The 20,697-nt window shown below is 51.8% G+C and overlaps 9 protein-coding genes across 9 annotated transcripts; 3 read left to right on the plus strand and 6 right to left on the minus strand.

Moving 5' to 3' along the window:
• Nucleotides 1–833: 833 nt before the first annotated feature.
• On the minus strand, nucleotides 834–2,005 carry BDV17DRAFT_260073 (uncharacterized protein). Its single transcript, XM_073757504.1, has one exon. It carries the CDS (start codon nucleotides 1,839–1,841, stop codon nucleotides 1,272–1,274), a length of 570 nt encoding a protein of 189 aa, XP_073617010.1. The 5' UTR covers nucleotides 1,842–2,005; the 3' UTR covers nucleotides 834–1,271.
• A 193-nt stretch (nucleotides 2,006–2,198) lies between these two features.
• Nucleotides 2,199–6,146, plus strand: BDV17DRAFT_260074 (DEAD/DEAH box RNA helicase). The gene is made up of 5 exons (XM_073757505.1): nucleotides 2,199–2,497; nucleotides 2,555–2,866; nucleotides 2,921–3,341; nucleotides 3,394–5,763; nucleotides 5,832–6,146. Exons 1-5 carry the CDS (start codon nucleotides 2,357–2,359, stop codon nucleotides 6,104–6,106), a joined length of 3,519 nt encoding a protein of 1,172 aa, XP_073617011.1. The 5' UTR covers nucleotides 2,199–2,356; the 3' UTR covers nucleotides 6,107–6,146.
• BDV17DRAFT_260079 (uncharacterized protein) lies at nucleotides 6,147–6,545 on the plus strand. Its single transcript, XM_073757506.1, has one exon. It carries the CDS (start codon nucleotides 6,306–6,308, stop codon nucleotides 6,525–6,527), a length of 222 nt encoding a protein of 73 aa, XP_073617012.1. The 5' UTR covers nucleotides 6,147–6,305; the 3' UTR covers nucleotides 6,528–6,545.
• A 713-nt stretch (nucleotides 6,546–7,258) lies between these two features.
• BDV17DRAFT_260083 (C2H2-type zinc finger protein) lies at nucleotides 7,259–10,018 on the plus strand. The gene is made up of 7 exons (XM_073757507.1): nucleotides 7,259–7,599; nucleotides 7,656–9,012; nucleotides 9,059–9,199; nucleotides 9,249–9,325; nucleotides 9,376–9,403; nucleotides 9,462–9,524; nucleotides 9,607–10,018. Exons 1-7 carry the CDS (start codon nucleotides 7,525–7,527, stop codon nucleotides 9,732–9,734), a joined length of 1,869 nt encoding a protein of 622 aa, XP_073617013.1. The 5' UTR covers nucleotides 7,259–7,524; the 3' UTR covers nucleotides 9,735–10,018.
• Nucleotides 10,019–10,544: 526 nt separating this feature from the next.
• BDV17DRAFT_281023 (SDR family NAD(P)-dependent oxidoreductase) lies at nucleotides 10,545–12,562 on the minus strand (the record flags this gene model as incomplete). Its single annotated transcript, XM_073759965.1, has 4 exons — nucleotides 10,545–10,920; nucleotides 11,035–11,318; nucleotides 11,731–12,428; nucleotides 12,511–12,562. The coding sequence occupies 4 exons, from the start codon at nucleotides 12,560–12,562 to the stop codon at nucleotides 10,545–10,547; spliced, it is 1,410 nt and encodes a 469-aa protein (XP_073617014.1).
• Nucleotides 12,563–12,854: 292 nt separating this feature from the next.
• On the minus strand, nucleotides 12,855–14,924 carry BDV17DRAFT_260088 (adenosylhomocysteinase). The gene is made up of 7 exons (XM_073757508.1): nucleotides 14,828–14,924; nucleotides 14,696–14,769; nucleotides 14,512–14,644; nucleotides 14,331–14,457; nucleotides 13,679–14,280; nucleotides 13,195–13,630; nucleotides 12,855–13,145 (listed from the first exon to the last, which is right to left on the minus strand). The coding sequence occupies exons 2-7, from the start codon at nucleotides 14,732–14,734 to the stop codon at nucleotides 13,133–13,135; spliced, it is 1,350 nt and encodes a 449-aa protein (XP_073617015.1). The 5' UTR covers nucleotides 14,735–14,769; nucleotides 14,828–14,924; the 3' UTR covers nucleotides 12,855–13,132.
• An 868-nt stretch (nucleotides 14,925–15,792) lies between these two features.
• On the minus strand, nucleotides 15,793–16,959 carry BDV17DRAFT_281025 (uncharacterized protein; the record flags this gene model as incomplete). Its single annotated transcript, XM_073759966.1, has 4 exons — nucleotides 15,793–15,831; nucleotides 15,892–15,984; nucleotides 16,056–16,270; nucleotides 16,332–16,959. 4 exons carry the CDS (start codon nucleotides 16,957–16,959, stop codon nucleotides 15,793–15,795), a joined length of 975 nt encoding a protein of 324 aa, XP_073617016.1.
• A 401-nt stretch (nucleotides 16,960–17,360) lies between these two features.
• On the minus strand, nucleotides 17,361–18,459 carry BDV17DRAFT_260095 (uncharacterized protein). Its single transcript, XM_073757509.1, has 2 exons — nucleotides 17,725–18,459; nucleotides 17,361–17,657 (listed from the first exon to the last, which is right to left on the minus strand). The coding sequence occupies exons 1-2, from the start codon at nucleotides 18,323–18,325 to the stop codon at nucleotides 17,491–17,493; spliced, it is 768 nt and encodes a 255-aa protein (XP_073617017.1). The 5' UTR covers nucleotides 18,326–18,459; the 3' UTR covers nucleotides 17,361–17,490.
• On the minus strand, nucleotides 18,418–20,691 carry BDV17DRAFT_260096 (U4/U6-U5 snRNP complex subunit PRP31). The gene has a single exon (XM_073757510.1). The coding sequence runs from the start codon at nucleotides 20,607–20,609 to the stop codon at nucleotides 19,032–19,034; it is 1,578 nt and encodes a 525-aa protein (XP_073617018.1). The 5' UTR covers nucleotides 20,610–20,691; the 3' UTR covers nucleotides 18,418–19,031.
• Nucleotides 20,692–20,697: the final 6 nt, after the last annotated feature.

Below are 20,697 nucleotides of genomic sequence, written 5' to 3' on the forward strand. Positions count from 1 at the left end.
CTTCTTGAATCTCCTTTGGACCGATGACTCAATCTCGATTCCAGTTTCACCACTATATCCACTCACCAGGAACGGGGTAAATATCCGCGGACAGTCCAACTGACATGCGTTTCTTCATGCCCAATATGGAGACCTTGCTCCTGCACTGCCATTACCTGACCTTTTGACACACTTTGACCTCAAATACCAAGTCTGGGCTCTAGCTGCCTCCATTGCTTTCTAGCGGTGAATGTACTGTCCCGACTTAATCATGCATGATTGGCAAGAATTGCCATGGAAACGACGAAACGCCGGAGAGATGGAATTCTTCATGCTCGGGTTGATGACGGGCACATGGCTTGGCGTATGGGATGCATAACCCCCTCGATGGCTTAGATTTCGTGTTCAGGAAGCGGATGCGGGGTCTAAGTAACAGAGCCTCTTTATGCTGTGGCAGTTAGTGCATTCTGTACAACATCCGGGATGAGGTATATGCTCTTAAAGCATTAGCAGGAGCGATACGTAGATCATATGACCTTGACGACAGACTTACAGTATGTAGTCTAGGCACTCACAGTACATTCAAGACCCAAATAAGGTACATCATTAACACCCAGAAAAACAAAGGCCAGAGTTAGTCCATACACAAGCAGTGAAAAACGCAAAGACAACCATCCCTTAGCCCGTACATAAAACCTTATACCTACAATATCAGATCCACGTGAGGCTCAGCCTGAGCTACCTGCATTGAGACAAATAGATATGCCCTATTTCTACTCTTCCGTCTTCTGTGGCTTCGTGGCTGGAACGCCATAGACCTCGAGGTGCTCGCGTTCGTAGCGTTCTCTATCGGCCTTGCCCAAATCATAGTATTTCTATTTCGAGGCGTTAGTAGCTGCAAGGGAAAGCAAGCAATATGGTGATTGATCTACCTTTTTCTGCGATTCTGGCAAATTGCGCCACTCCGCTGCAACGGCTTGGGAAATGCTTGCATCAACTTGTACGTCCTTGCCGCGCTTTTCCACGAAGAAGTAAATCCAGGCCGAATTCGGTCGTTTGACCAACCGATCATCTCTGATCGGTGCAAGCTTCTTGGGGATTTTGGCTCCCTTGGTGCCCATGAAGCCATCGATCCTAGCCAGAGCGCGTCGAGCTTTGTTGGCTTCTAAGATCTGAAGAGGAGTGTGGGATTCAACCCACGCTTTATACGCAGCTTCGTTGGCAGCCCTGTTGGCAGCAGCTTGTTCCTCGAAGCGCTGATACCCTATTAGCAAATAGCCACTGGGAGGAAATTAAGCCCACAAAGCTTGACAGACCTTTCGCTCCTCGGCGCTAATGTTTTGCGCGAGCTCAGTTGCTCTCTTGAAGAGCTCGGTTCGAGGCTGGAGACCTTTTTCCACTTCCTGCGTCTTGCTTGTAACAGCCAGCACCCAAGCAGAGGTGGGAAGACTCTTCGGCAGCGACAAAGCAGCCTCTTGGAGGTCTCGCTTGTGCTTTCTGGCGTCCGCGGCCTTCTTCAGCTCCTTTTGTCTGTCGGTCAGCGCTCCCTTCTTTCTACCGGGCCTGCTTGGCTCCTTCGTCTTCGCCTTCGCTTTCTTGGCCGGCTTCTTCGTCTTTGTGGACTTGTCGTCAGCCGTCTTTCTCGGTCGGCCTCGGCCTTGAGTCGCAAAGCTTCGGATCACATTGCCGACTATCGAACTTGAACAGGGAAAGACCACGGTCGGCTGTGAACGGCGGGCGACAAAGGCAATGCGTCGAATGGAATGCTGCGATGAAGCCGCACGAATGGGACGAGTAAAGGTGCCGTTGACTGGGAGCTTCCGCAGGAATCTCCCGCCACTTCGGACGAGATTGAGAGGCATTGCGAGCCTCGGTCAGCTACAGTCAAGCTATAGCACTAGGGTTGACGAAAAGAGAGAAATATAAAAGAGATTGTTGGAGGTGAAGAGAGATGAAAGGACTGTGATGCTAGCGCGATCAACGCAACGATTCGCTGCAGGGGCTCGGGCGCAGGGGCAACTGAAACCGGAGAGGTCAAAGAGGTCGCGTTGACGACGGTTGCTGGGGTTCGTTTGGACTCTGCCGAAAGGGGAAGCTACGGCACGTGATAATATGGACATGACCTCACCTCCGCTCACGTGATGCAAGGTGGCCAACGGATTGGGCTAAAAAAGAACGGAGGCTCCCAAAGATGTCGAGGCGTTGATCAAAGAAGATAGGAAGATTCTTGCCATAGTGGTCTCCTGTGCCGACGCAATATCTACCAAGAGCCGACCCTAGATGGAACGGTAATACAGGAACTGCTTCGCTCACCTCGCCGCGTCCTTTGGGTGTTCTTAGAGTCCCAGTAATACTCACTCATTGCTGGCCTGCAACAATGGCTCGCCGTGGGGATACTCGCTCACCTTCACCTGTAGGCAGCACATATTCATCATCCAGACGAAGCCGCAGAGACGATGACCGCTATGAGCGGAAGCGGGACGATGGTCGGAGTTACCGCAGATCCCGAAGCCCTGAGGTTAGTATCAGCCCTTACCTGCCTCTGAACCATTTCTAATTTTGATCGTTTCTTCAGCGGCGATACCGTGAACGTGACCGTGATCGCGACCGAGATTCATACCGAAGACGTGACCGCTCCCTAGATCGACGCAACGAAGACGGCTATCGACGAAGAGACCGCTCCCGAGACCGACGTCGCTCTAGAGATAGAGATGATGATCGTGATTACCGCCGAAGGAGTCGAAGTCGCGATAGGGACTACCGAAGCAGGCGAGATGACTCCCGCGACAGGGCACGAAGACGGACAGACGATTCTGCTGACTTGAAGCACAAGTCTAGACGGCACGATAGCCGAGACCGACGGGGTTCAGAGCCCAAGTCTCGTGAGGTACGTTATTCGAAATCTATTTTTCATCGTTCACCACTTACATGCGTTGGTCAGACCTCAAAACCCGGGACACCGACACGCGCAGGGCTTACGGATGATGAGAAGAAAGCCCAGCGACTTGCAAAGCTCGAAGCGTGGAAACAGAAGCAAGCTGCCGAGAAAGAACAGAAGCAAAAAGAAGCTGCAGCCTCTGGCGGAGCAAAGAATATCTTGGACGAGATTGACAGAAAGTCTGGATTGTCCCCAGCCGTTAGTTCTCCCCAATCTCCTGCCACCCATGGCGTTGATGCGGCCCCAGCTACATATGCTGGGAAATTCGATCCGAAAGCTATTGCCAAGAATTCTGCTCAGACTCCGGCTGCACCCGCTGTCCTGGGGGATGATGTGGCTGTCCCGGCCTCTGCCCGATCGTCGGGTGATCAGTCGGCTGCAAAGACACAAAATATTACAGCTGCCGGCAAAGCTCCATCTTCAGGTATGTCTCCTACTCCAATATACTGTGCGCACAATACTCACTACGTTCTCAGCCGCCTTGAAAGCGAAAGGCAACGTGGGGAGGTTTGGTCTAGGATCAAAACAAGCTGCTGATAACGAGAAATCAATTGCCACGAAAACGCTCGGGTTTGGCGAAGAGGAATCAACTCGTAGGAAACTCGAACGTCTGCCGACTCCGCCAATTGACGATGCAGATGCCAGCAAAGCAGCAGAAGCAAATGCGGATGACGATGATGATGTTGATATGCAAGATGGAGAGACCGAAGAGGAAGCTGCCGCGGCGGCTCGTGTGGCTGCTGAACGGCGCGAGGAGCGTCTTCAAAACGAAGCTCTCTCAGCCGACAAAACCAACGGTAACACGCCAGCGCAGGACGAGGTATCTGATAAGATGGAAGTCGACGCTCAAGAGGAAGAGATAGATCCCTTGGACGCCTTCATGTCCGAACTTGCAGATTATGCCCCGCCAAAGAAGAAAATTGGCGCGAAGTTTTCGAAAGCACAGGAACCTGAGGCCATGTTCGGCGATGAAAATGACGTGGGCATGACTGCTGTTGGTGAAGGCGATGCGGAAGATTTCCTCGCCATTGCCAGCAAGGCCAAAAAGAAGAAGGATATTCCAATTGTTGACCACAAGAAAGTGCAGTATGAACCTTTCCGCCGGAAGTTCTATACCGAGCCCTCCGACTTGGCTCAGATGTCTGAAGAAGAAGCTGCAAGCCTACGATTAGAACTCGACGGAATCAAGGTTCGCGGGTTGGATGTTCCCAAACCAGTACAAAAGTGGTCGCAGTGCGGATTGGGGATACAAACGCTGGACGTTGTTGACAAGCTTGGTTTTGAAAGCCTGACATCGATTCAGGCACAGGCGATTCCCTCCATTATGTCTGGCCGCGATGTGATTGGTGTGGCAAAAACAGGATCCGGAAAGACAATGGCATTCCTCATTCCCATGTTCCGACATATCAAAGACCAACGGCCGCTCGATAACATGGAGGGCCCGGTAGGCTTGATCATGACACCCACCCGTGAGTTGGCCACGCAAATTCACAAAGACTGCAAACCATTCTTAAGGGCTCTTGGTCTCAGAGCTGTTTGTGCGTACGGAGGTGCGCCAATCAAGGACCAGATCGCCGAGTTGAAGCGTGGAGCAGAAATCATTGTGTGCACTCCGGGACGTATGATCGATCTTCTGGCCGCGAACGCTGGGCGAGTGACTAATTTACGTCGAGTCACCTATGTTGTCCTTGACGAGGCTGACCGTATGTTCGACATGGGCTTTGAGCCTCAAGTCATGAAGATCTTGAGTAATATCCGACCTGACCGGCAGACTGTGCTTTTTTCTGCTACGTTCCCGCGAAACATGGAAGCCCTCGCTCGCAAGACCTTAACGAAGCCGGTCGAGATTGTCGTCGGTGGTAGGAGTGTCGTTGCGCCAGAAATTACACAGATTGTAGAAGTCTGTAACGATGACAAGAAGTTTATCCGGCTTCTGGAGTTGCTGGGTAATTTGTACTCAACAGACGAGAATGAAGACGCTCGGTCGTTGATTTTCGTTGACCGTCAAGAAGCGGCTGACACCCTCCTACGAGAGTTAATGCGCAAAGGTTATCCTTGCATGTCTATACATGGTGGTAAGGATCAGATTGACCGCGATTCCACGATCGAGGACTTCAAAGCCGGTATCTTCCCAGTGTTAATTGCTACTTCCGTTGCTGCACGTGGACTTGACGTCAAACAACTAAAGCTTGTTGTCAATTACGATGCCCCAAACCATCTGGAAGACTACGTGCACCGTGCTGGACGTACTGGCCGTGCCGGCAACACAGGAACGGCAGTTACATTCCTTACGGAAGACCAAGAACGCTACTCTGTCGATATCGCCAAGGCGCTGAAGCAGAGCGGACAAGAAGTACCAGGGCCCGTGCAAAGCATGGTTGACTCGTTCTTGGAGAAAGTCAAGGCCGGTAAAGAGAAGGCCAGCACCTCCGGCTTCGGTGGAAAGGGTCTGGAGCGACTGGATCAAGAGCGCGATGCAGCTCGGAACCGTGAGCGCCGCACATACAAGACTGGCGATGAGGGTGAAGAGGAGGAAGAGAAGGACGAGAAGAAGAACGAGCAGGCCGAAGAACAGTTCAACAAGGTCATCTCTGCCGTCCAATCTGCATCCACTTCGATTCCTGGCGTCCCGAAGGGTATTGATCTTGACGGCAAAATCACCGTGCACAAGAGAGAAGTTGATCCGAATGCGCCTAACAATCCACTCGACAAGGTTGGTTCCGCTGTTGCAGATATCCATGCTCGTCTCAGCCGTGCGGGTGTGATGCGATCGGGCGTGCCTATCGACAACCGTGGTCCCGACGCCGGTGCATTCCACGCCACACTGGAAATCAACGACTTTCCCCGTAAGTCTACAATCCACAATTCCACATCTTCTGAAGATAAGCTTGCTAACCCATACTTCACAATACAGAGAAAGCTCGATGGGCTGTTACGAATCGCACGAATGTGGCCAAGATTCTCGAAGCTACCGGTACATCCATCACAACCAAGGGTAGTTTCTACGCGACAGGCAAAGAGCCCGGTCCTGGCGAAAACCCCAAGCTGTATATTCTGGTTGAAGGTGAAACCGAGCTAGCTGTGACAAACGCGATGCGCGAGTTGATGCGCTTATTGAAGGAAGGTACCATCGCCGCTGTGGATAGCGAAGCTCGGGCTCCGGCATCGGGTCGGTACAACGTCGTATAGATTCGCGCTTATATTGTATGATACTCCAGTCTGGCATTAAATGCATTTCAACTCGATATCAGCAGTTGCATAGGGTCGTAGCTATCTATATACAGTAATTGTCAATCTCGTGTATCCGCACCATATTACTCCCATCTCCTGGCAGCAGAGGCATCATCCGCATCTCGAGCTGCTCTCTCGTCCCGACTAGCCTCGTTCAATGTCTGCGCTTGTGTCTGGGCCTTTTGCGCCGCCAGCTTCGTCCCCAGTTTTCCTTTTCCTGCAGTCCCCGACTCGGCGCGTTTCTGTCGAACAGTCTTTAGTACCAGACCAGATCGGCATCCATACAGCAACAAAAGGGAACAAGAAAAAGCAATTAAGCAAGCCCAATGAGAGAAAAAAGAGGGGGTGTAACCCACCTGAGCCGCCTCCGCCGCTTTAGCCCTTGCATCATTATCCTGTACCGCCCCCGTTCCTGACCCTGACCCTGTTCCTGACCCGGCACCGGCATTCCCCGCTCCTGCCCCTCCACCACCACTACCACTACCGCTACCCCCCAAGGTCCTCCCCGGCGACGTGAAATGCGACTTTGACTTTGCGTTTGCGGGGACAAAGGCGCGCGGGGCAGCGTCGGTGTTGTTTGAGCCGAGGACGCGGCCGGGGCGCGAGAAGGATTCGGACTCCGAGGAGCGGTTTTTAGAGCTCGAGCAGATGTTTCCCATCCTTCTCCTGGTTTTACTCTGAGTGTCTGGATGTTGTATGAGATGTTACGGCGTTCAATGGGGGCGTTAGATGACAGCTTGGTGGTGGGTAGGCTAGGTGGGGAGCTTGCTGAAGCGTGCGGAGAATGGTGAGGTAATGGTAGAAGACTAATGTGAATGGCACAGGTATTGCAGGGCACTAGACTGAATGTTCAGGGTATATAGAGTAAGAATGAATTGATTGGACTAGTTCGAGCAAGAATGGCATTATGGACATCATCGAGGACTCGAGGTCAGGTTTCTGCCTGTGATATGGCGATAAGATAGCGGTACTTGGCGGTGAGCACGTGCGACGGTGGTCTATTCCGGATCCGGTTGCGGGACAGTTAGAGGCCTGAATTTACAGGCGAAATTCGGCGAGAGAATTTCGCCATCCATTGTTGCTGTCAATTCGCGACAACGGCCATAATTTCTTGAGTAAGAGCGATTCGTGGGCATCTTGCGGTGGACTTGCGACGTGCAGTGCCCAGCATCGAGTGAGTGAGCGACTGAGATATGGGCCAGTTGCCATTCGTGGACCTCTGTGCTGCTAACTCCCAAGGTCCTCCCCCACGTCCCCAGGGTCCTCACTGATATCAGAAATCCGCACCAATTCTCGCCCAATTCGCGCCAAAGCTTGCTGCGGCCATCCCCAAGGTCCCCAGAGGCCCTCCCGGTCGCAGCACGATCTTCTTCGTCATGCCTCAGGCTGCCGACCATGGCTGCTTCTGTCCCCTCTCTCCCTCCCACCCACGCAAACGCCGGCGTTCATTGGTATGTGATCGTCTCTCTTGTTTCTCTGCTTTGTCCAGCTCTGACCCTCGGTGTAGCATGAGAAGGAATTAGATGCTTTTCTGCTGTTGTCCCGCTCGTTCATAGAGCACTCATCGGGTTCGGCTTCGGGCTCGTCAAAAATCTCAGGCAAGATGGCTTCCCACACCAGGAAGGACGACTTCTGCCTCGAATGCCACTGGGAATCCTTTCAACTAGACGGGAAAAGCTCGGAAGATTCATCCGTGGCGCCTGCGTCGGACTACTGCCTTAATAAGGACCAAAATGCCTCAGAATCCCATGTCGACAGCGCTTGCTGTGACACTGACAACTGCTCCATCACCTGCCCTTCTGTCTGCGACGGCTTTGTCGACTGCCACGACGACGAACCCTGCGCGGCTTCCGGATGTGAAGAACCTCACTGTCACGACCCTGCCCCTATCTGTTTCGATGAGCATTGTTATGATCCCAGCCAACATCCAGAAGTCACAGACCACTCACTAGAGACCCTATTCGGGCTGGGGATACCTATGGCTTCGGACAAGAACGACTTTACGCTTCCCCTGGAGCAGTGCCAGGCAGACCAGATGTCCAAAGCACCTGAGCATGGTGCAACGGACCTCAACTCCCACCTATGTTCTGGGGCGTTCTTCAACCCAGACTCAATAGCTATTACTCCTTGCCATCCTCCTCACCACTATCACCATGATCCTCACTCCGCGAACCTAACCTCTATCACTCCTCCCACTCAGAGCATGATGCCGCCGTCGTTACCTATACAAAACAATGTCAACTCCTCCGACGTTTTCCACATGCTTGGAATGTGCCCGGACTACTCGAATCATTTCCACGTCCACCAGGCATCAAACTGTCCTGAAAACCTAGACGGCGGCGCTGCATCCGACTCCTTCACATGCCTCCATCTCGATGACGACAGCATAAGCAGTCTACTGAAGAACCCTATCTACACGAGCAACAGCCTTCCCTCAAGAGGACCCTGTCGTTCGAACTACCGTTGTCGAACACATCACGCGCACGCTCATCACTACTCTCCCTACTCCCGTCACCACTCCCGATCAAGCTTCAGCTCCCACATACTCCCTAGTCCTGGCGAGACACCACCTCCTTTAGATGGTGGTATATCGTCCGTAATAACAAGCCCAGACTTTACGCCTGCAGACGGCGAATCACACGTCTGCAAATGGGTAACGAACTCTCGGGGTGTCAAAACCAGCTGCGGCGCTACCTTCTCAAGCCCGTGCGCTCTTCAAGAGCACCTTGTCTCTCGGCATATGGGACCGGTCAACGGCGCCAAGGGGACGGGGTACTACTGCTGCTGGGAAGGCTGCAGCCGACCTGGGGAGCCGTTCTCGCAGAAGTCGAAACTCCAGGGCCACTTCCTCACGCACAGCAACTGTATGTCATCCCGCTCAATTCTCAGAACCCAAGACTAATCTTCCAGACAAAAACTTCCAATGCACTGTGTGCGGAAAGCTATTTGCCCGGCAGGCAACCCTAGAACGCCATGAGCGGAGCCATCGCGGCGAGAAGCCATATAAGTGTACGGAGTGTGGCAAGTCATTTACGGATAGCAGTGAACTCAGTATGTCACTACCGATTTCCTCTTTTTATGATGCCTACTGACAAGCCAGAAACCCATTCACGCACTCATACCGGCGAGAAACCATTCAAGTGCACGTATCCAGGTTGCAATTTTCAAACAGGAGATGTAAGCCACCAACTGCCTTGTCCATACACAATACTAACAACATATCAAAGTCGTCAAACATGTCAAGCCACAGACTCAGTAAGTCTCCTAATCACCAAACTCTAACTTCGCGTACCTTTGCTAACGCAACCACTAGCTCATGGCGAACGGAGACACAAATGTCTCCACCCTGGCTGTAACAAAAGCTTCACTAGACCTGGTACGCCTTTCCTTAACCCCACGGAGCCGCCATTGAGAACATACCAAGACATACTCGTACTAACATACACCTTTCCTTCCAGACCAACTCAAACGCCACATGCGCTCAACACACAAAACAGATATCCAAATACCCACTCCTCTCCTCGACGGCCTCGGGTCTCCAACTGATGGCCAGTTAGCACTTCAAGTTCCTTTCAGCATGGCGTAACGTGACGATGACGATTAGGTGACATGGGATATGATATGGCGCTAGGGCGTTTTCGGTGGATGGTTGAGATGACCTCAATTGGGTAAGAAAATATTGCTATTCGTGATCGTTTCTGTTTGTTGTCTATACCTCAATACCTCTATATTTTCATACGAGTATACATATTTCATGGGGCGGGGAAGCGAAGTATGTGTAATATACAGTACTGGCTGGATTGGGATGGGGACGAGTTGAGATACGACAAGATGAGATGATTAATGACTGGATACCACTGTCATTCTGGCAATACATACATATAATGTCATAATCAAGTACCTGTGTCTGTAGTGATGATTCTCTAGGTAAAGTCATAACTATAATTCATAGACTCTACTTACACGTCCACATCCTAACGAGCGAGCCATGGAGTACTGTTTGGCCAGATGTAGCTAGAGAAAGTACTTCAGGTGCACATATCAGGTCAAGAGTGTTTGTCAAAGCGACCGTGAACGACTGGACATAAAACCTATTTTGGCAAGCAGCGGTGGTCTCGGGATGTCCAGTCCCAGACACGCAGTAAACTCATCGGGAGTACTATATGCAAGCAACTGATTAGTCCGTTCGATTCATGTAGCAAGAGCAAATATGCATGGGCAGCCTCACAGTTCATCCAAAGGTTCTAAATACACTGGGCATCTACAAAGACATTTACTCATCCACCCCTAGAACCATCATTGATGTCAATTACATTATATATCCTCCCATCTAAGTCCTACACTTACACTGAAAGTAAGAGCAGTGGCGAGCCGAAAAAAAAAAAGCCGAGCTCAATCAATCATGAGCCCGCTTCTCCAACCCCTCAACCGCACTCCTCACCTCCCTAATCCTCTGCCCAATCCTCTTCTTGACCTCCTCCCTCACACCCTCCTCAAGACCCGCCGGGTCAAAACTCAGCTCCACAATCCTCTCATCACCTTCACCTGCACCGTCCTCTTCACCCTCCTTCCCTGCCGTCCCTGCCTGTTCTCCCTTCTGTAGCTCTTCAACCTTCGACCCAGGCCCCGTCGAAGTCCCCGTGTATAACTCGTAAGCAATAACAAGGCTGTTTAGCGCGTCGCGCGCGGATTCACGGTCTGAGGCGGCGTAGATTGTTGCGGAGTCTGTGGACTCGGTTGCGATTTCGAGTTCGTCCTGGGCTGTCTCGTACCTTTCAAGCACAATATCCAATTAGCATCGTTACCATTATACGATTGATTGGTTGTTGAGGGCAAGGTACGGTTTGTAGTTAACCATTGAGAGAGTGTGAAAGAGAGTAACGTACAGCTCCTGCAATTCCTCAACAATAAGATCGGCCTGGCTTTTTCCGGATGTCGAGCTTGCGGGTGAGTATAAGGGGGTCGATGAGGTGAAGGGGCGGGTGGTGACTTTAGATGAGCTCTTTGAGAGGATACTGAGATTGGAGCTAAGCTTCCAGCTCCAGAGCCTCTGCGTTTGCTGGACGGTTGGAATGGAGATGCCGCGGATAGGTATCCTTATAGTTGAGCGGAGAGGAAGGCGGATGCTCCGGACGGAGGTGGCTGATAGTCTCAATGGCTTGGGAGGCATCTTGGTGGTTCGTTTTGTGGTGATTGAGGTATGTATTAGGCAGTGAGGTCTATTGTGTGAGATTATGAGGAAAATATGGGGACAGGTCGCAGGAGAGGATGGCATGATGCTGGATGCACGATGACGTTTATCTAATCAGACGCGGAATCTCACGTGTCGATGGATGACCGATCTATGCGCTCCTTCAGTTTTCCATGAACTAGGTGTTCAAAATCTCAATTGAATCAATTCTATGTAATCCAATAGTCTAGATCAAAAGCTTTCAAAGAGTAAACTTCATCCCCCCATTCGCACAAACCACACTCCCCGTACACCACCCGCCATCCCTCGTACAAAGCATCCCCACAACCCCCGCAACCTCCTCCGTAAACGCCGGCCTGCGCCCGCCCATCTTCTCATTAACAAGTCTCACCTGCTCCTCACTCAACCCCAGCTCTTGGAAGACCGGATCCCTGATGCTCTTATCCTTCCCATCAACAAGCTTGCTCAGCGGCGTGTTATCCTGGAACCCCTGGATCTGGTTCCAGAACCCCTCGCCCGTCTTGAAGTACATGTCGCCCGTTACAGGACCGGGGTTGATCGCATTAACGGTCGCGCGGTCCGCGAGCTCACGAGCCCACGTACGAGTCATTGCTTCAAGGGCCGCCTTTGTCCCACCGTAGACGCTCTGCCCGATGAACCCGAGGCTTGAAGAGACAGAAGAGATATTCACGATGCGGCCGGAGCGGTCATTAGGTAGATGCGGGGCGACGGCTTGGGTAAGGAGGAGCGGGGCAAGAACATTGATGTTGTATTGCCAATTGAAGTAAGGGGCGTCGATAGCGCCCTTGTCTTGATCGTTGAGGGTTCTATCGGCTGAGACGCCTGCGTTGTTGATGAGGATGTCGATTATCGTGTTGGGGAAATGAGTCGCTGCGGCGTCGAGGATCTGTCTCGTTGCGATCTCCGGTGTTGACAGGTCTGCTTGTACGGAGACGCAGCGGATGGAGTGCGTGGATGCGAGTGTCTTGCATAGCTCTTCGGTGCGGGAGCGTGAGGAGTCCGAGGTGAAGTTTAGGAGGAGCGAGCAGCCTTTGCTTGCGAGATTTTTGGCGATGGCTTCGCCGATGCCTTTGGGGGGATTGTCAGTACCTCAATGTACTCCAATGAACTTGGTGGCTAGGTATATGGTAGATGTGGGGAGGGAGCTTACCCCGCGAGCCGCCGGTGACGATGCCAAATTTTCCTTCCAATGGGCGAGACATGGTTAGTAGATACTCAGGAGCAATTAGTTGAAGGAGAGTTGGAGAATTGGAGAGGATACCGGGTTAAATAGTCTTGCTGTGCTGTTACTCCATGTTCCACCTGTCTGGACGAACCCCCACCATCGGGAAATTTCCCCATTGATATTATCCGGTCGATCGAATCAGGGTCAAATCTACGGGGTAGCGGTTAAATGTCCTTGGATGGGTCAAGCTTTGCGGAGTTTATGGCAAGATGGCAAGCTGCTGAACGGCCACGCTACTATAACTATGTACGGAGTTTAACATTCAAAAATGCAAGTGCAAATTCTTATTATATTGTATTGTAAATATATGAGCGGGAGCTCCCATCTACTAGGAAATTATGGCACTGTTGAATGCAAATACTCCACTAGACCTGTCCAGTCTTGAACCCAAAACACTACCCAGAAACCCCGTGTATGCCACTTTTATGCCGTTGAAGGACAATGCTTTTGAGCTCCATGTTGATGAAGAACCCCATATGTTAGTCGTAACATCGTGATCATGTTGAAAAAAGTCTACTCAGGGTATCGGAAAATTAAAAGAAAATGTTTAGTAGCGGTAGCTGCGTCAAGTCAGTAGAAAGCTCCGTCAAAGCAGGGAATGAAACTTACTGGTCAGCCTTGTAAGGACCCTTGGCCTCGAGGCCAAGATACTCAGCCTGCACAGGAGTGAGGGTGGAAAGCTTGGCGTTGACGTGAGCAAGGTGGAGGTAGGCGACCTGCTCGTCGAGAACCTTGGGCAGAACGTAGACGCCAACGGGCTTCTTGCCGGAGGTACCGAACTCGGGGTACTTCTCGCCGAAAGCCTTGTCCTCGGCCTTGAACAGAGCGATCTGAGCAAGGACCTGGTTGGAGAAGGAGCAGGACATGACAAAGGAAGAGTGGCCGGTGGCGCAGCCAAGGTTGACGAGACGACCCTCAGCAAGGAGGATGATGTGACGACCGTTGGGCATCAGGTAGCGGTCAACCTGGGGCTTGATGCTCTGGACGGACTTGGCGTTGGCCTTGAGCCAGGCAACGTCGATCTCGATGTCGAAGTGACCGATGTCTGGATGGTTAGCTATGGGTACAGCAAGGGCAATAATACTAGACTTACTGCAAACAATGGCATCGTTGCGCATGACCTCGAAGTGTTTGCCAGTGAGGATATCACGGCAACCAGTGGTGGTGACGAAGATCTGACCAACAGCAGCAGCCTCCTCCATGGTAACGACCTCGTAACCCTGGACAGCGGCCTGGAGGGCGTTGATGGGGTCGATCTCAGTGACGAGAACGCGAGCACCCATAGTGTGGAGGGCCTGAGCGCAACCCTTACCGACATCACCGAAACCGGCAACAACACCGACCTTACCGGCAATCATGACATCGGTAGCACGCTTGATACCGTCGATGAGAGACTCACGGCAGCCGTACAGGTTGTCGAACTTGGACTTGGTGACGGAATCGTTAACGTTGATGGAGGGAACGAGGAGCTTGCCGTCCTTGAGCATGCGGTAAAGGTGGTGCACACCGGTGGTAGTCTCCTCGGACAGACCGTAGCAGTCCTTGAGCTGCTCGGGGTACTTGGTGTGGACAAGGGAGGTAAGATCACCACCGTCGTCGAGGATGAGGTTGAGCTTCTTGCCATCCTTGAAAGCGGAAAGCTGCTGGTCCAAGCACCAGTTGTACTCCTCCTCGGTCTCACCCTTCCACGCGAAGCTACTCAAATTAGTCTTAGGTCGATCATTTAAGTCTTGAGTTTCACGTACACAGGGACACCAGCGGCAGCAATGGCGGCAGCGGCGTGGTCCTGGGTGGAGAAGATGTTGCAAGAAGTCCAGGTGACCTCAGCGCCGAGAGCAACGAGAGTCTCGATGAGGACGGCAGTCTGGATGGCTGTAGGAGACATTATCAGCATTGCTCATAAAAGCTTGGCTTCAGGCTCCGTACTCATGTGAAGACAACCAGCAATGCGGGCGCCCTTCAGAGGCTGGTCGGCACCGTACTTGGCACGGATAGCCATAAGACCGGGCATCTCAATCTCGGCGAGCTCAATCTCGCGGCGGCCGAAGGCAGCCAACGACTATTCATGTTAGATTTACCCTCTCAAGGAGCTTTTGGAAGGAAAACGTACGATGTCGGCGACCTTGAACTTCTGGGCGGGGGCAGCCATGGCTGTTATGTGAAGGATGTATGGAAAGACGGAGACTGGAGTAATTGTTAGCAATTGGCTTTCCAGCGGAAATCCTATGGCAGATGATCTCACAAGAAAAGGATGGAAGGGAGAAGGAGGTTGAAGGAGAGAAGAAGAGAAAAGGGAGAAGAAAAGATGGAAGAGCAGCAGCAGAAGAAGAGGGGCAGCGGGTCGGAGTCTGTCTGTCCAGTTGTCGGCGGCGGGGCTAGAAGATGGGGCGGTCAGTCTTACTCAGCCCAGAGCTGCTTCTACACTGGATATTATGTTTTCTCCTTTCGAATCGACTGAGAATATCGTTTGATGTAGCGAATTTACAATTCTTAAAGAAATTACAAAAAGGTTTCATTGTGCTATGGCATATCAAATGTTGTCTAAGTACAGCGGTACTTTTTGGTAGACAGGTGGGTTTGACCGTTGCTGGGGAAGAGAACAACATTATTTCTGCGCAACCCTGCTAGAACACGCCGTCTCACCACTAGTCTGCGGGAAACCCAGTAAGCATGAAGCAAGGTATCAGCCTGCATCTATCATCGCTAACAATTGAATCGCCGGTCAGGAATAGGATACTCCGATTCAGCCACGTTCGGGGTATTTGTATGCTGCCAATGTAGCCCCACATTCGGGAGAGCAACAGTCTTTATCTACCGGTCTCGAATCAGTCACCTTGAGGATGGGCTCTGTTGAGAGCAATGGCAACAACAGAGTGGCCAGAAGACATCATTGTTTTCGGTCATTTTTCTCCGAATTATATCGGCAATTCTTACTGAGTCGCTGAGTCCGGTGGGCGAAGTTGCATATATTTCACATATTCACATGCCTCTTGCAGCAAAGTGTCCCAATATCGACATGGAACCGGGCGTTCTCAAATATCATTCTCGCTGTAAGCACAACTCTTAAAGTTGACTTTTAGACCTTCTACCTGTAAAAAGCGGAGCCTCAAGGGGGGCTAAGCAATGCTTGTTGGTTTGAGATTTGAATACATTCTGAGACAACTTTGATGGGAATAAAGAGCTCATTATATATATTACTCCCAAGCCTCAAACACCGTCATTGAACCGGTATGAATTCATCCATCGCTACAAAACGTTAGAATCAACATCAACTCGGCTGGAAGTTCGGAGAACTGCTTGACATACCTTATCATACGGCTTCGAGGAGTCACAGAATCTCAGATCCGTGGCGAGACGGATAACACCCTCGGGGTCCTTATTTATAGTCGAAGCGTGGATCTATTCATTATCATTAGTCTCGACCTCAATTTCAATGTACTCCTCAATCGACGAGTCTGGGTTCAGCATACCGCATGAGGTTTATGCAGGACAACATCGCCAGCTTCATAGGCGGAGACCAGCCAGCGCCGGTTATGCTGCTTTGCGAACTCGGCTGGGAATTCAGATAGCAGGCCTGTATTCATCATATTCGAGTTAAAGGCCGAGCGAGCTTCTTCGTCCGTCAAGCCGGCGCTTTTGGCTTTGGCCGTGAACTCTTCTTCGATCTTCAAGCCGACGGGGTCGCCTAGTCACCATGCATCAGCAAAACCTTTGGGCACGGTCCACTTGCTTGAGAGTAGACATACCATCCTCAAGATAGATCAACCCACCCCCATTCACCTTAACATCTCCGATGGGTACCCAAGCCGTCACACTAGTCGGCTCGCCATGCCTCAAGAAGATCTGGTCATAATGGACACCAATTGGCTTCGTCCCAGGCGTATTATTCCTCAACAACGTCCGGTTAAACGTCAATGTATCCTCCCCCCACCCCGTAAACTTCGACACGAACTCGTACAGCGCCGGGTGGCGCACTAGCTTATGGACATACCACTCCTTATAATGCGCCTCTATCGCGCGGTCCACGAACTGATCCGCCGATGGGCCGCCGGGCCGGCCATTCCCTTCCTTCGAGCCGGCGCCAATACCGGGGTAGTGCTCGGGGTCTCTGGTTGGGTTGAAGATTCCCTGAACCGGGTCGGTGCCTTCTTTTAGGACTTGCGTTGGCTGAAGGTAGGTGAAGTACTGGCGGCGGCATTCGAGGACGTCTTCGCGCGGGAGAACGCCCTTGAGGAAGAGGTAGCCATCCTTCTCGTAGCGGGCGCGGAGCTCTTCGAGGGGCAGGGAGGGGTCTGAGGGGCGGAGGAGGGCGGTGTTTTCGGAGGTCAAGGGGCCGTCGTTGACGGCGAGGGTTTCGGTTAGGACGCCTGGCATGGTGGATGAATGTTGTAAGTCTGACTGCTCTGGAGCAAGGAAAGTCAGATAGATGGAGTGAGATGGGAAACATACCTCGAGAATCGAGGCCATTCAAATAGTTCTCGAGATAGATAGTTCCTCGCCTTCCATCACCCCGAGCTCAGGTAGCTTACCCCGCCTTCTCCAACCCTGAGCGCTGCGCTGGACCCAGTGAAGTGGGTGCATCATTGGGAGCTGTATCGCAAAACATCCACTGTGAGTGGAGGATTTATCTACCCCTTCGTGGAAAGATCCCAGATTAATTCCAGACCGATGTTCAAATCCGGGGAAAGATACCCTTTCCCGAGGTCCCGGATCCTGGGGTCGAGGCCATGGAGTTTCCCTGCCAGATGAAGTAGGAAACTTTCTACTTAGAGTAATTCCGCATGTAGTAATCTTCCTATTAGAGTAATGCAGGATATCTAACGCCATGTCCAACGCCGCGACTCCCACATGTCGATGTCATATCATATCATAAAACCATCCATTCCGTCCCGTTTCAAACAATTATTAATCCTTCCAAGCTCTGAACACATACTCCCCAACACCAACCCCCAAGACAAGTTCCATCGTCGTGAATTCAATCTTCTCATACATCGTCCTCGCCGCCCCACGCGCCTGCGCATGCCACGGCCCAGTCCCGCCAGCTTTTGCGTCTTCTCGATTCCTCCATACACCTGCGCCACCCATAGTCAGCAAACCAGAAGATGCGGTAGGTATGAAGGGGTCATGAGTTAAACATACAAGTAGCAAGATTCTCTCTCCGCTCATTCTTACTCCCAAACCAATACTTTAGCAGCCCGCCACTCTTCACAGCCTCCGCATGCGACCGCTCATCGAGCAAATGCAGCCTGTCACCGTCTGCATTGGCGCGGAGGATTGAGCGGAACGCGACCACGTAGAAGCTTGTTCGCTTCCATTTGACACTCTCTTGAGATGCAAGAGAGTGCAATTTCTCGACGACCATGCTCCAGTTGAAGGACTCGACGTACGGCGCTGTCGCATAGTCCGGGCGTGTCGTTGTCAATGCTGTTAGAGCTTGTGCGAGGAGGCGGTTTGCTGTGTCGAGTGTTGAGAGATCGAGTTGGTGTTCGGGGGTGGTGTAGGGGGATGTGACGAGATGGTTTGGTTTGGTGCTGGTGAGCCCTAGGTTGTCTGGATCTGACGGTGGATGGAGTTGAGATTCAGACTCGGGCTCGTATTTTGAGGAGATGGAAGAAAGCGCAGACTCGTCGGCTACCTCTAGAGGTATCGTTGTATTTATTGGTGAGACTTTGTGGTCGACCGAGCTGTCTAGCGCATTGGTTGCGGTCACAGGGGGTATAGATGCAACTGCAGAGGCCATTCTATATCTTTTGGCTGGCAGGTAAGGTAATGCTCGGTCAACGCCGAAATGACAACGCGAAAAAGGCACTTCTATGGTCTATGTCAAGCGAAAACCCAAATCATGAGGTGATCAAGAGTCTAAAAAAAAAAAAAGACCCGACAATTTATACCCTCACAAAGAAGTTGACTCAATCGCCGTCCTTAATAACAAAAGATGAAGGTGAGAATGGAGCCAAAGCACGCAATGCGACGGCGAAATCTCCCATGGGAAGAACATCACCCGGTTGCATCCCCAATTGCATCGCCACGGCCCGTGTCAATATTAGTATTGCGACATCTTTCCATCGTTTGTTTCAAGAAGTCAAGGCCTCACCGTCTTTTTGAGGTCTTGGTTTCTTAGTAGGAGTGCTGCCTTACCGAGATTCGGCCTCGGCGGTTGGTTTGGCAGGGTTCGGAGTTCGGAGGGTTTGCGTTAGGTTGGAGATCGCGTTCGCCCCATTGGTTTGGTGCCCCTGGGGATCCTGGAGTGCGGGGCACGGGGTTTGAACTTTTACTACAGATGTCTATCTAATGTGCGTTGAGTTTTGAATGGAGATTGATAGAATCTCTGGTTTTAAGCTATCATGCATTATTGATGGTATCATGCGAGCCCGAACCCTCGTTTCAAACGCCGTATAATGCTCACACTGGAGGACAAAGAGAAGGAAAATGACAGAGACAAATTCTTATTTTGCAGGGGGTGGTGGAGGGCCCAATTTGTCTGCACCGGTGTCGACCCTCTTCGTAGGTAAGGCAGGAACTATGAACCCGTCTTTGGTCTCCGACGAATTTTTGGGAGTCTGTCCACCGACCTGGGTGAAGGTGCCTGATTTGAACCATCGGTCTTCCTCTGCCTTGCGCTTACGACTGAGCTCGGCTTGCACCTTGGGGTCGACCAATTCGAGACCCTGCACTGGAGTGAATGCGATAGTACTGGCTGTACCTGCCGCACCACCAAATGTAGTCCCGATACCTGAGGAGCGGAGACCCTTTGCTTGCAGGACACTTGCCGTTCCACTGGGGCCCTGACCAAACGTGCGCAGGGACGAAGCAGTCCCGCTGGCTGGGGTAGCTGCGCCCCAGCCCTTGTTGGATTTGCTCAGCTTTGCCCTTGTTCTTTGGTCGATCTGTGTCGCTCGGATGCGCCCGTCGTTTTGTTGTCCCATCATACCGAGTCCGACGGTTCCTTCGCCAGTACCGTAGCCAACTTCGGCTTCCTCCTTGCCGAACGCAACACGGTTCTGCGCCTTGCGAAGTTCAGTCATCGCCACGGCTTCCTTGGCTTTTCGCGCTCTTCTACCGCCCCGCTTTCTCGAAGGCTTGTCGTCTGGGGCAGGGAGGGCTTTGGTGCCAGAATTTGGAGGAGGTTCGGTCAGTTTCTCCAACCGTTGATAACATTGCTGCTTTAGGTCCTCTCCCAAAGAGCCGTCGGGGCTATACTGTGAGACGTCGGCCCGAGTAGCAAGAACCATTTTGGCGGAGACGATGCGAATTGCCTGCTTCTTCAGGTCGTTGGGAATGTCTTGGATGAGTTCCGAATGGTAAAGGAAACCCTGTGACCTGATACCAATGTTCGTAGCGAATCCTAGACCCTCCTTTCTCTTTGAGCCTTGGGCGCCCAAGTTGCATGCCGGGATCTTAGCAAGCTCGCGCAATCCTCCGGACTGGTTGAGGAATTGAGCTGCAGTTTCCGGTCCAATCAACGCTGCCAGGTTGGGAGCGATCTGGCTCATGCGGGATTGAATGCTCTGCGTTAGAGCAGTGCGCTCTCGATCCAGTTTTAAAATCCTCTCGCAGGTATCCATAACAACCTTTAATTCTGCCTCGGTCATCTCGCGCCCTCGAGTGGTTGTACCTTCCACCGCGACGACCATCAGTGTCGGACCATCCAATATCGACTTTAAGGGCGCTCCGACAATATTGTCTGATGATGTCGATAGGGCCTTGATGTCCTTCAAGGGACCATTTTTGAGAATCGCAATCGTTTTCGCATAATCGATAGAATTCGTCACAAGTGTTTCGAGTTCCGGAAACCGTATGGAGTAATGATCGCGTAGTGATTTATGTAGTCGCGTTAATTCATCTGCTGTTGATATCGCGACGTCAAACTCATTCGTAACTTCTTCCGCCGGCTCCTGGAGCAGTTGTTCTTCGTCCTGATCTTCCTCGATAGCCTCGGCGCCCTCAGCTTCCTCTACTCCCTCAGCGTTCTCAAAGTCATCATCGTCCTCGAAATCTCTGAGAAGCTCTTCAGCGTTCGACATGATGTATTCCACCGATGCAGTACCACAAGTTTGCAGGGTATAATTCGAGAAGGTTGAATTTCATCATAAAAGTTGCCGCTGCGCTATT

The sequence above is a fragment of the Aspergillus undulatus genome, assembly GCF_047715775.1.
Source record: "Aspergillus undulatus strain CBS 261.88 unplaced genomic scaffold BDV17scaffold_16, whole genome shotgun sequence".
In the NCBI taxonomy this organism is placed as follows: Eukaryota; Fungi; Ascomycota; class Eurotiomycetes; order Eurotiales; family Aspergillaceae; genus Aspergillus; species Aspergillus undulatus.

Bases quoted from the DNA above. Each gene is read 5' to 3' on its own strand.
- BDV17DRAFT_260073 (XM_073757504.1), bottom strand. From the start codon at position 1,841: ATGCCTCTCAATCTCGTCCGAAGTGGCGGGAGATTCCTGCGGAAGCTC.
- BDV17DRAFT_260074 (XM_073757505.1), top strand. From the start codon at position 2,357: ATGGCTCGCCGTGGGGATACTCGCTCACCTTCACCTGTAGGCAGCACA. The intron at 2,498-2,554 runs GTTAGTATCAGC...TCGTTTCTTCAG, and splicing joins GCAGATCCCGAAGCCCTGAG to CGGCGATACCGTGAACGTGA. The intron at 2,867-2,920 runs GTACGTTATTCG...TGCGTTGGTCAG, and splicing joins CAGAGCCCAAGTCTCGTGAG to ACCTCAAAACCCGGGACACC.
- BDV17DRAFT_260079 (XM_073757506.1), top strand. From the start codon at position 6,306: ATGTCTGCGCTTGTGTCTGGGCCTTTTGCGCCGCCAGCTTCGTCCCCA.
- BDV17DRAFT_260083 (XM_073757507.1), top strand. From the start codon at position 7,525: ATGCCTCAGGCTGCCGACCATGGCTGCTTCTGTCCCCTCTCTCCCTCC. The intron at 9,326-9,375 runs GTAAGCCACCAA...AACATATCAAAG, and splicing joins GCAATTTTCAAACAGGAGAT to TCGTCAAACATGTCAAGCCA. The intron at 9,525-9,606 runs GTACGCCTTTCC...CTTTCCTTCCAG, and splicing joins CAAAAGCTTCACTAGACCTG to ACCAACTCAAACGCCACATG.
- BDV17DRAFT_260088 (XM_073757508.1), bottom strand. From the start codon at position 14,734: ATGGCTGCCCCCGCCCAGAAGTTCAAGGTCGCCGACATC. The intron at 14,645-14,695 runs GTACGTTTTCCT...TAACATGAATAG, and splicing joins AGTTCAAGGTCGCCGACATC to TCGTTGGCTGCCTTCGGCCG. The intron at 14,458-14,511 runs GTACGGAGCCTG...TGTCTCCTACAG, and splicing joins TGCTGGTTGTCTTCACATGA to CCATCCAGACTGCCGTCCTC.
- BDV17DRAFT_260095 (XM_073757509.1), bottom strand. From the start codon at position 18,325: ATGGCCTCTGCAGTTGCATCTATACCCCCTGTGACCGCAACCAATGCG. The intron at 17,658-17,724 runs GTATGTTTAACT...TGGGTGGCGCAG, and splicing joins GAGAGAGAATCTTGCTACTT to GTGTATGGAGGAATCGAGAA.
- BDV17DRAFT_260096 (XM_073757510.1), bottom strand. From the start codon at position 20,609: ATGTCGAACGCTGAAGAGCTTCTCAGAGATTTCGAGGACGATGATGAC.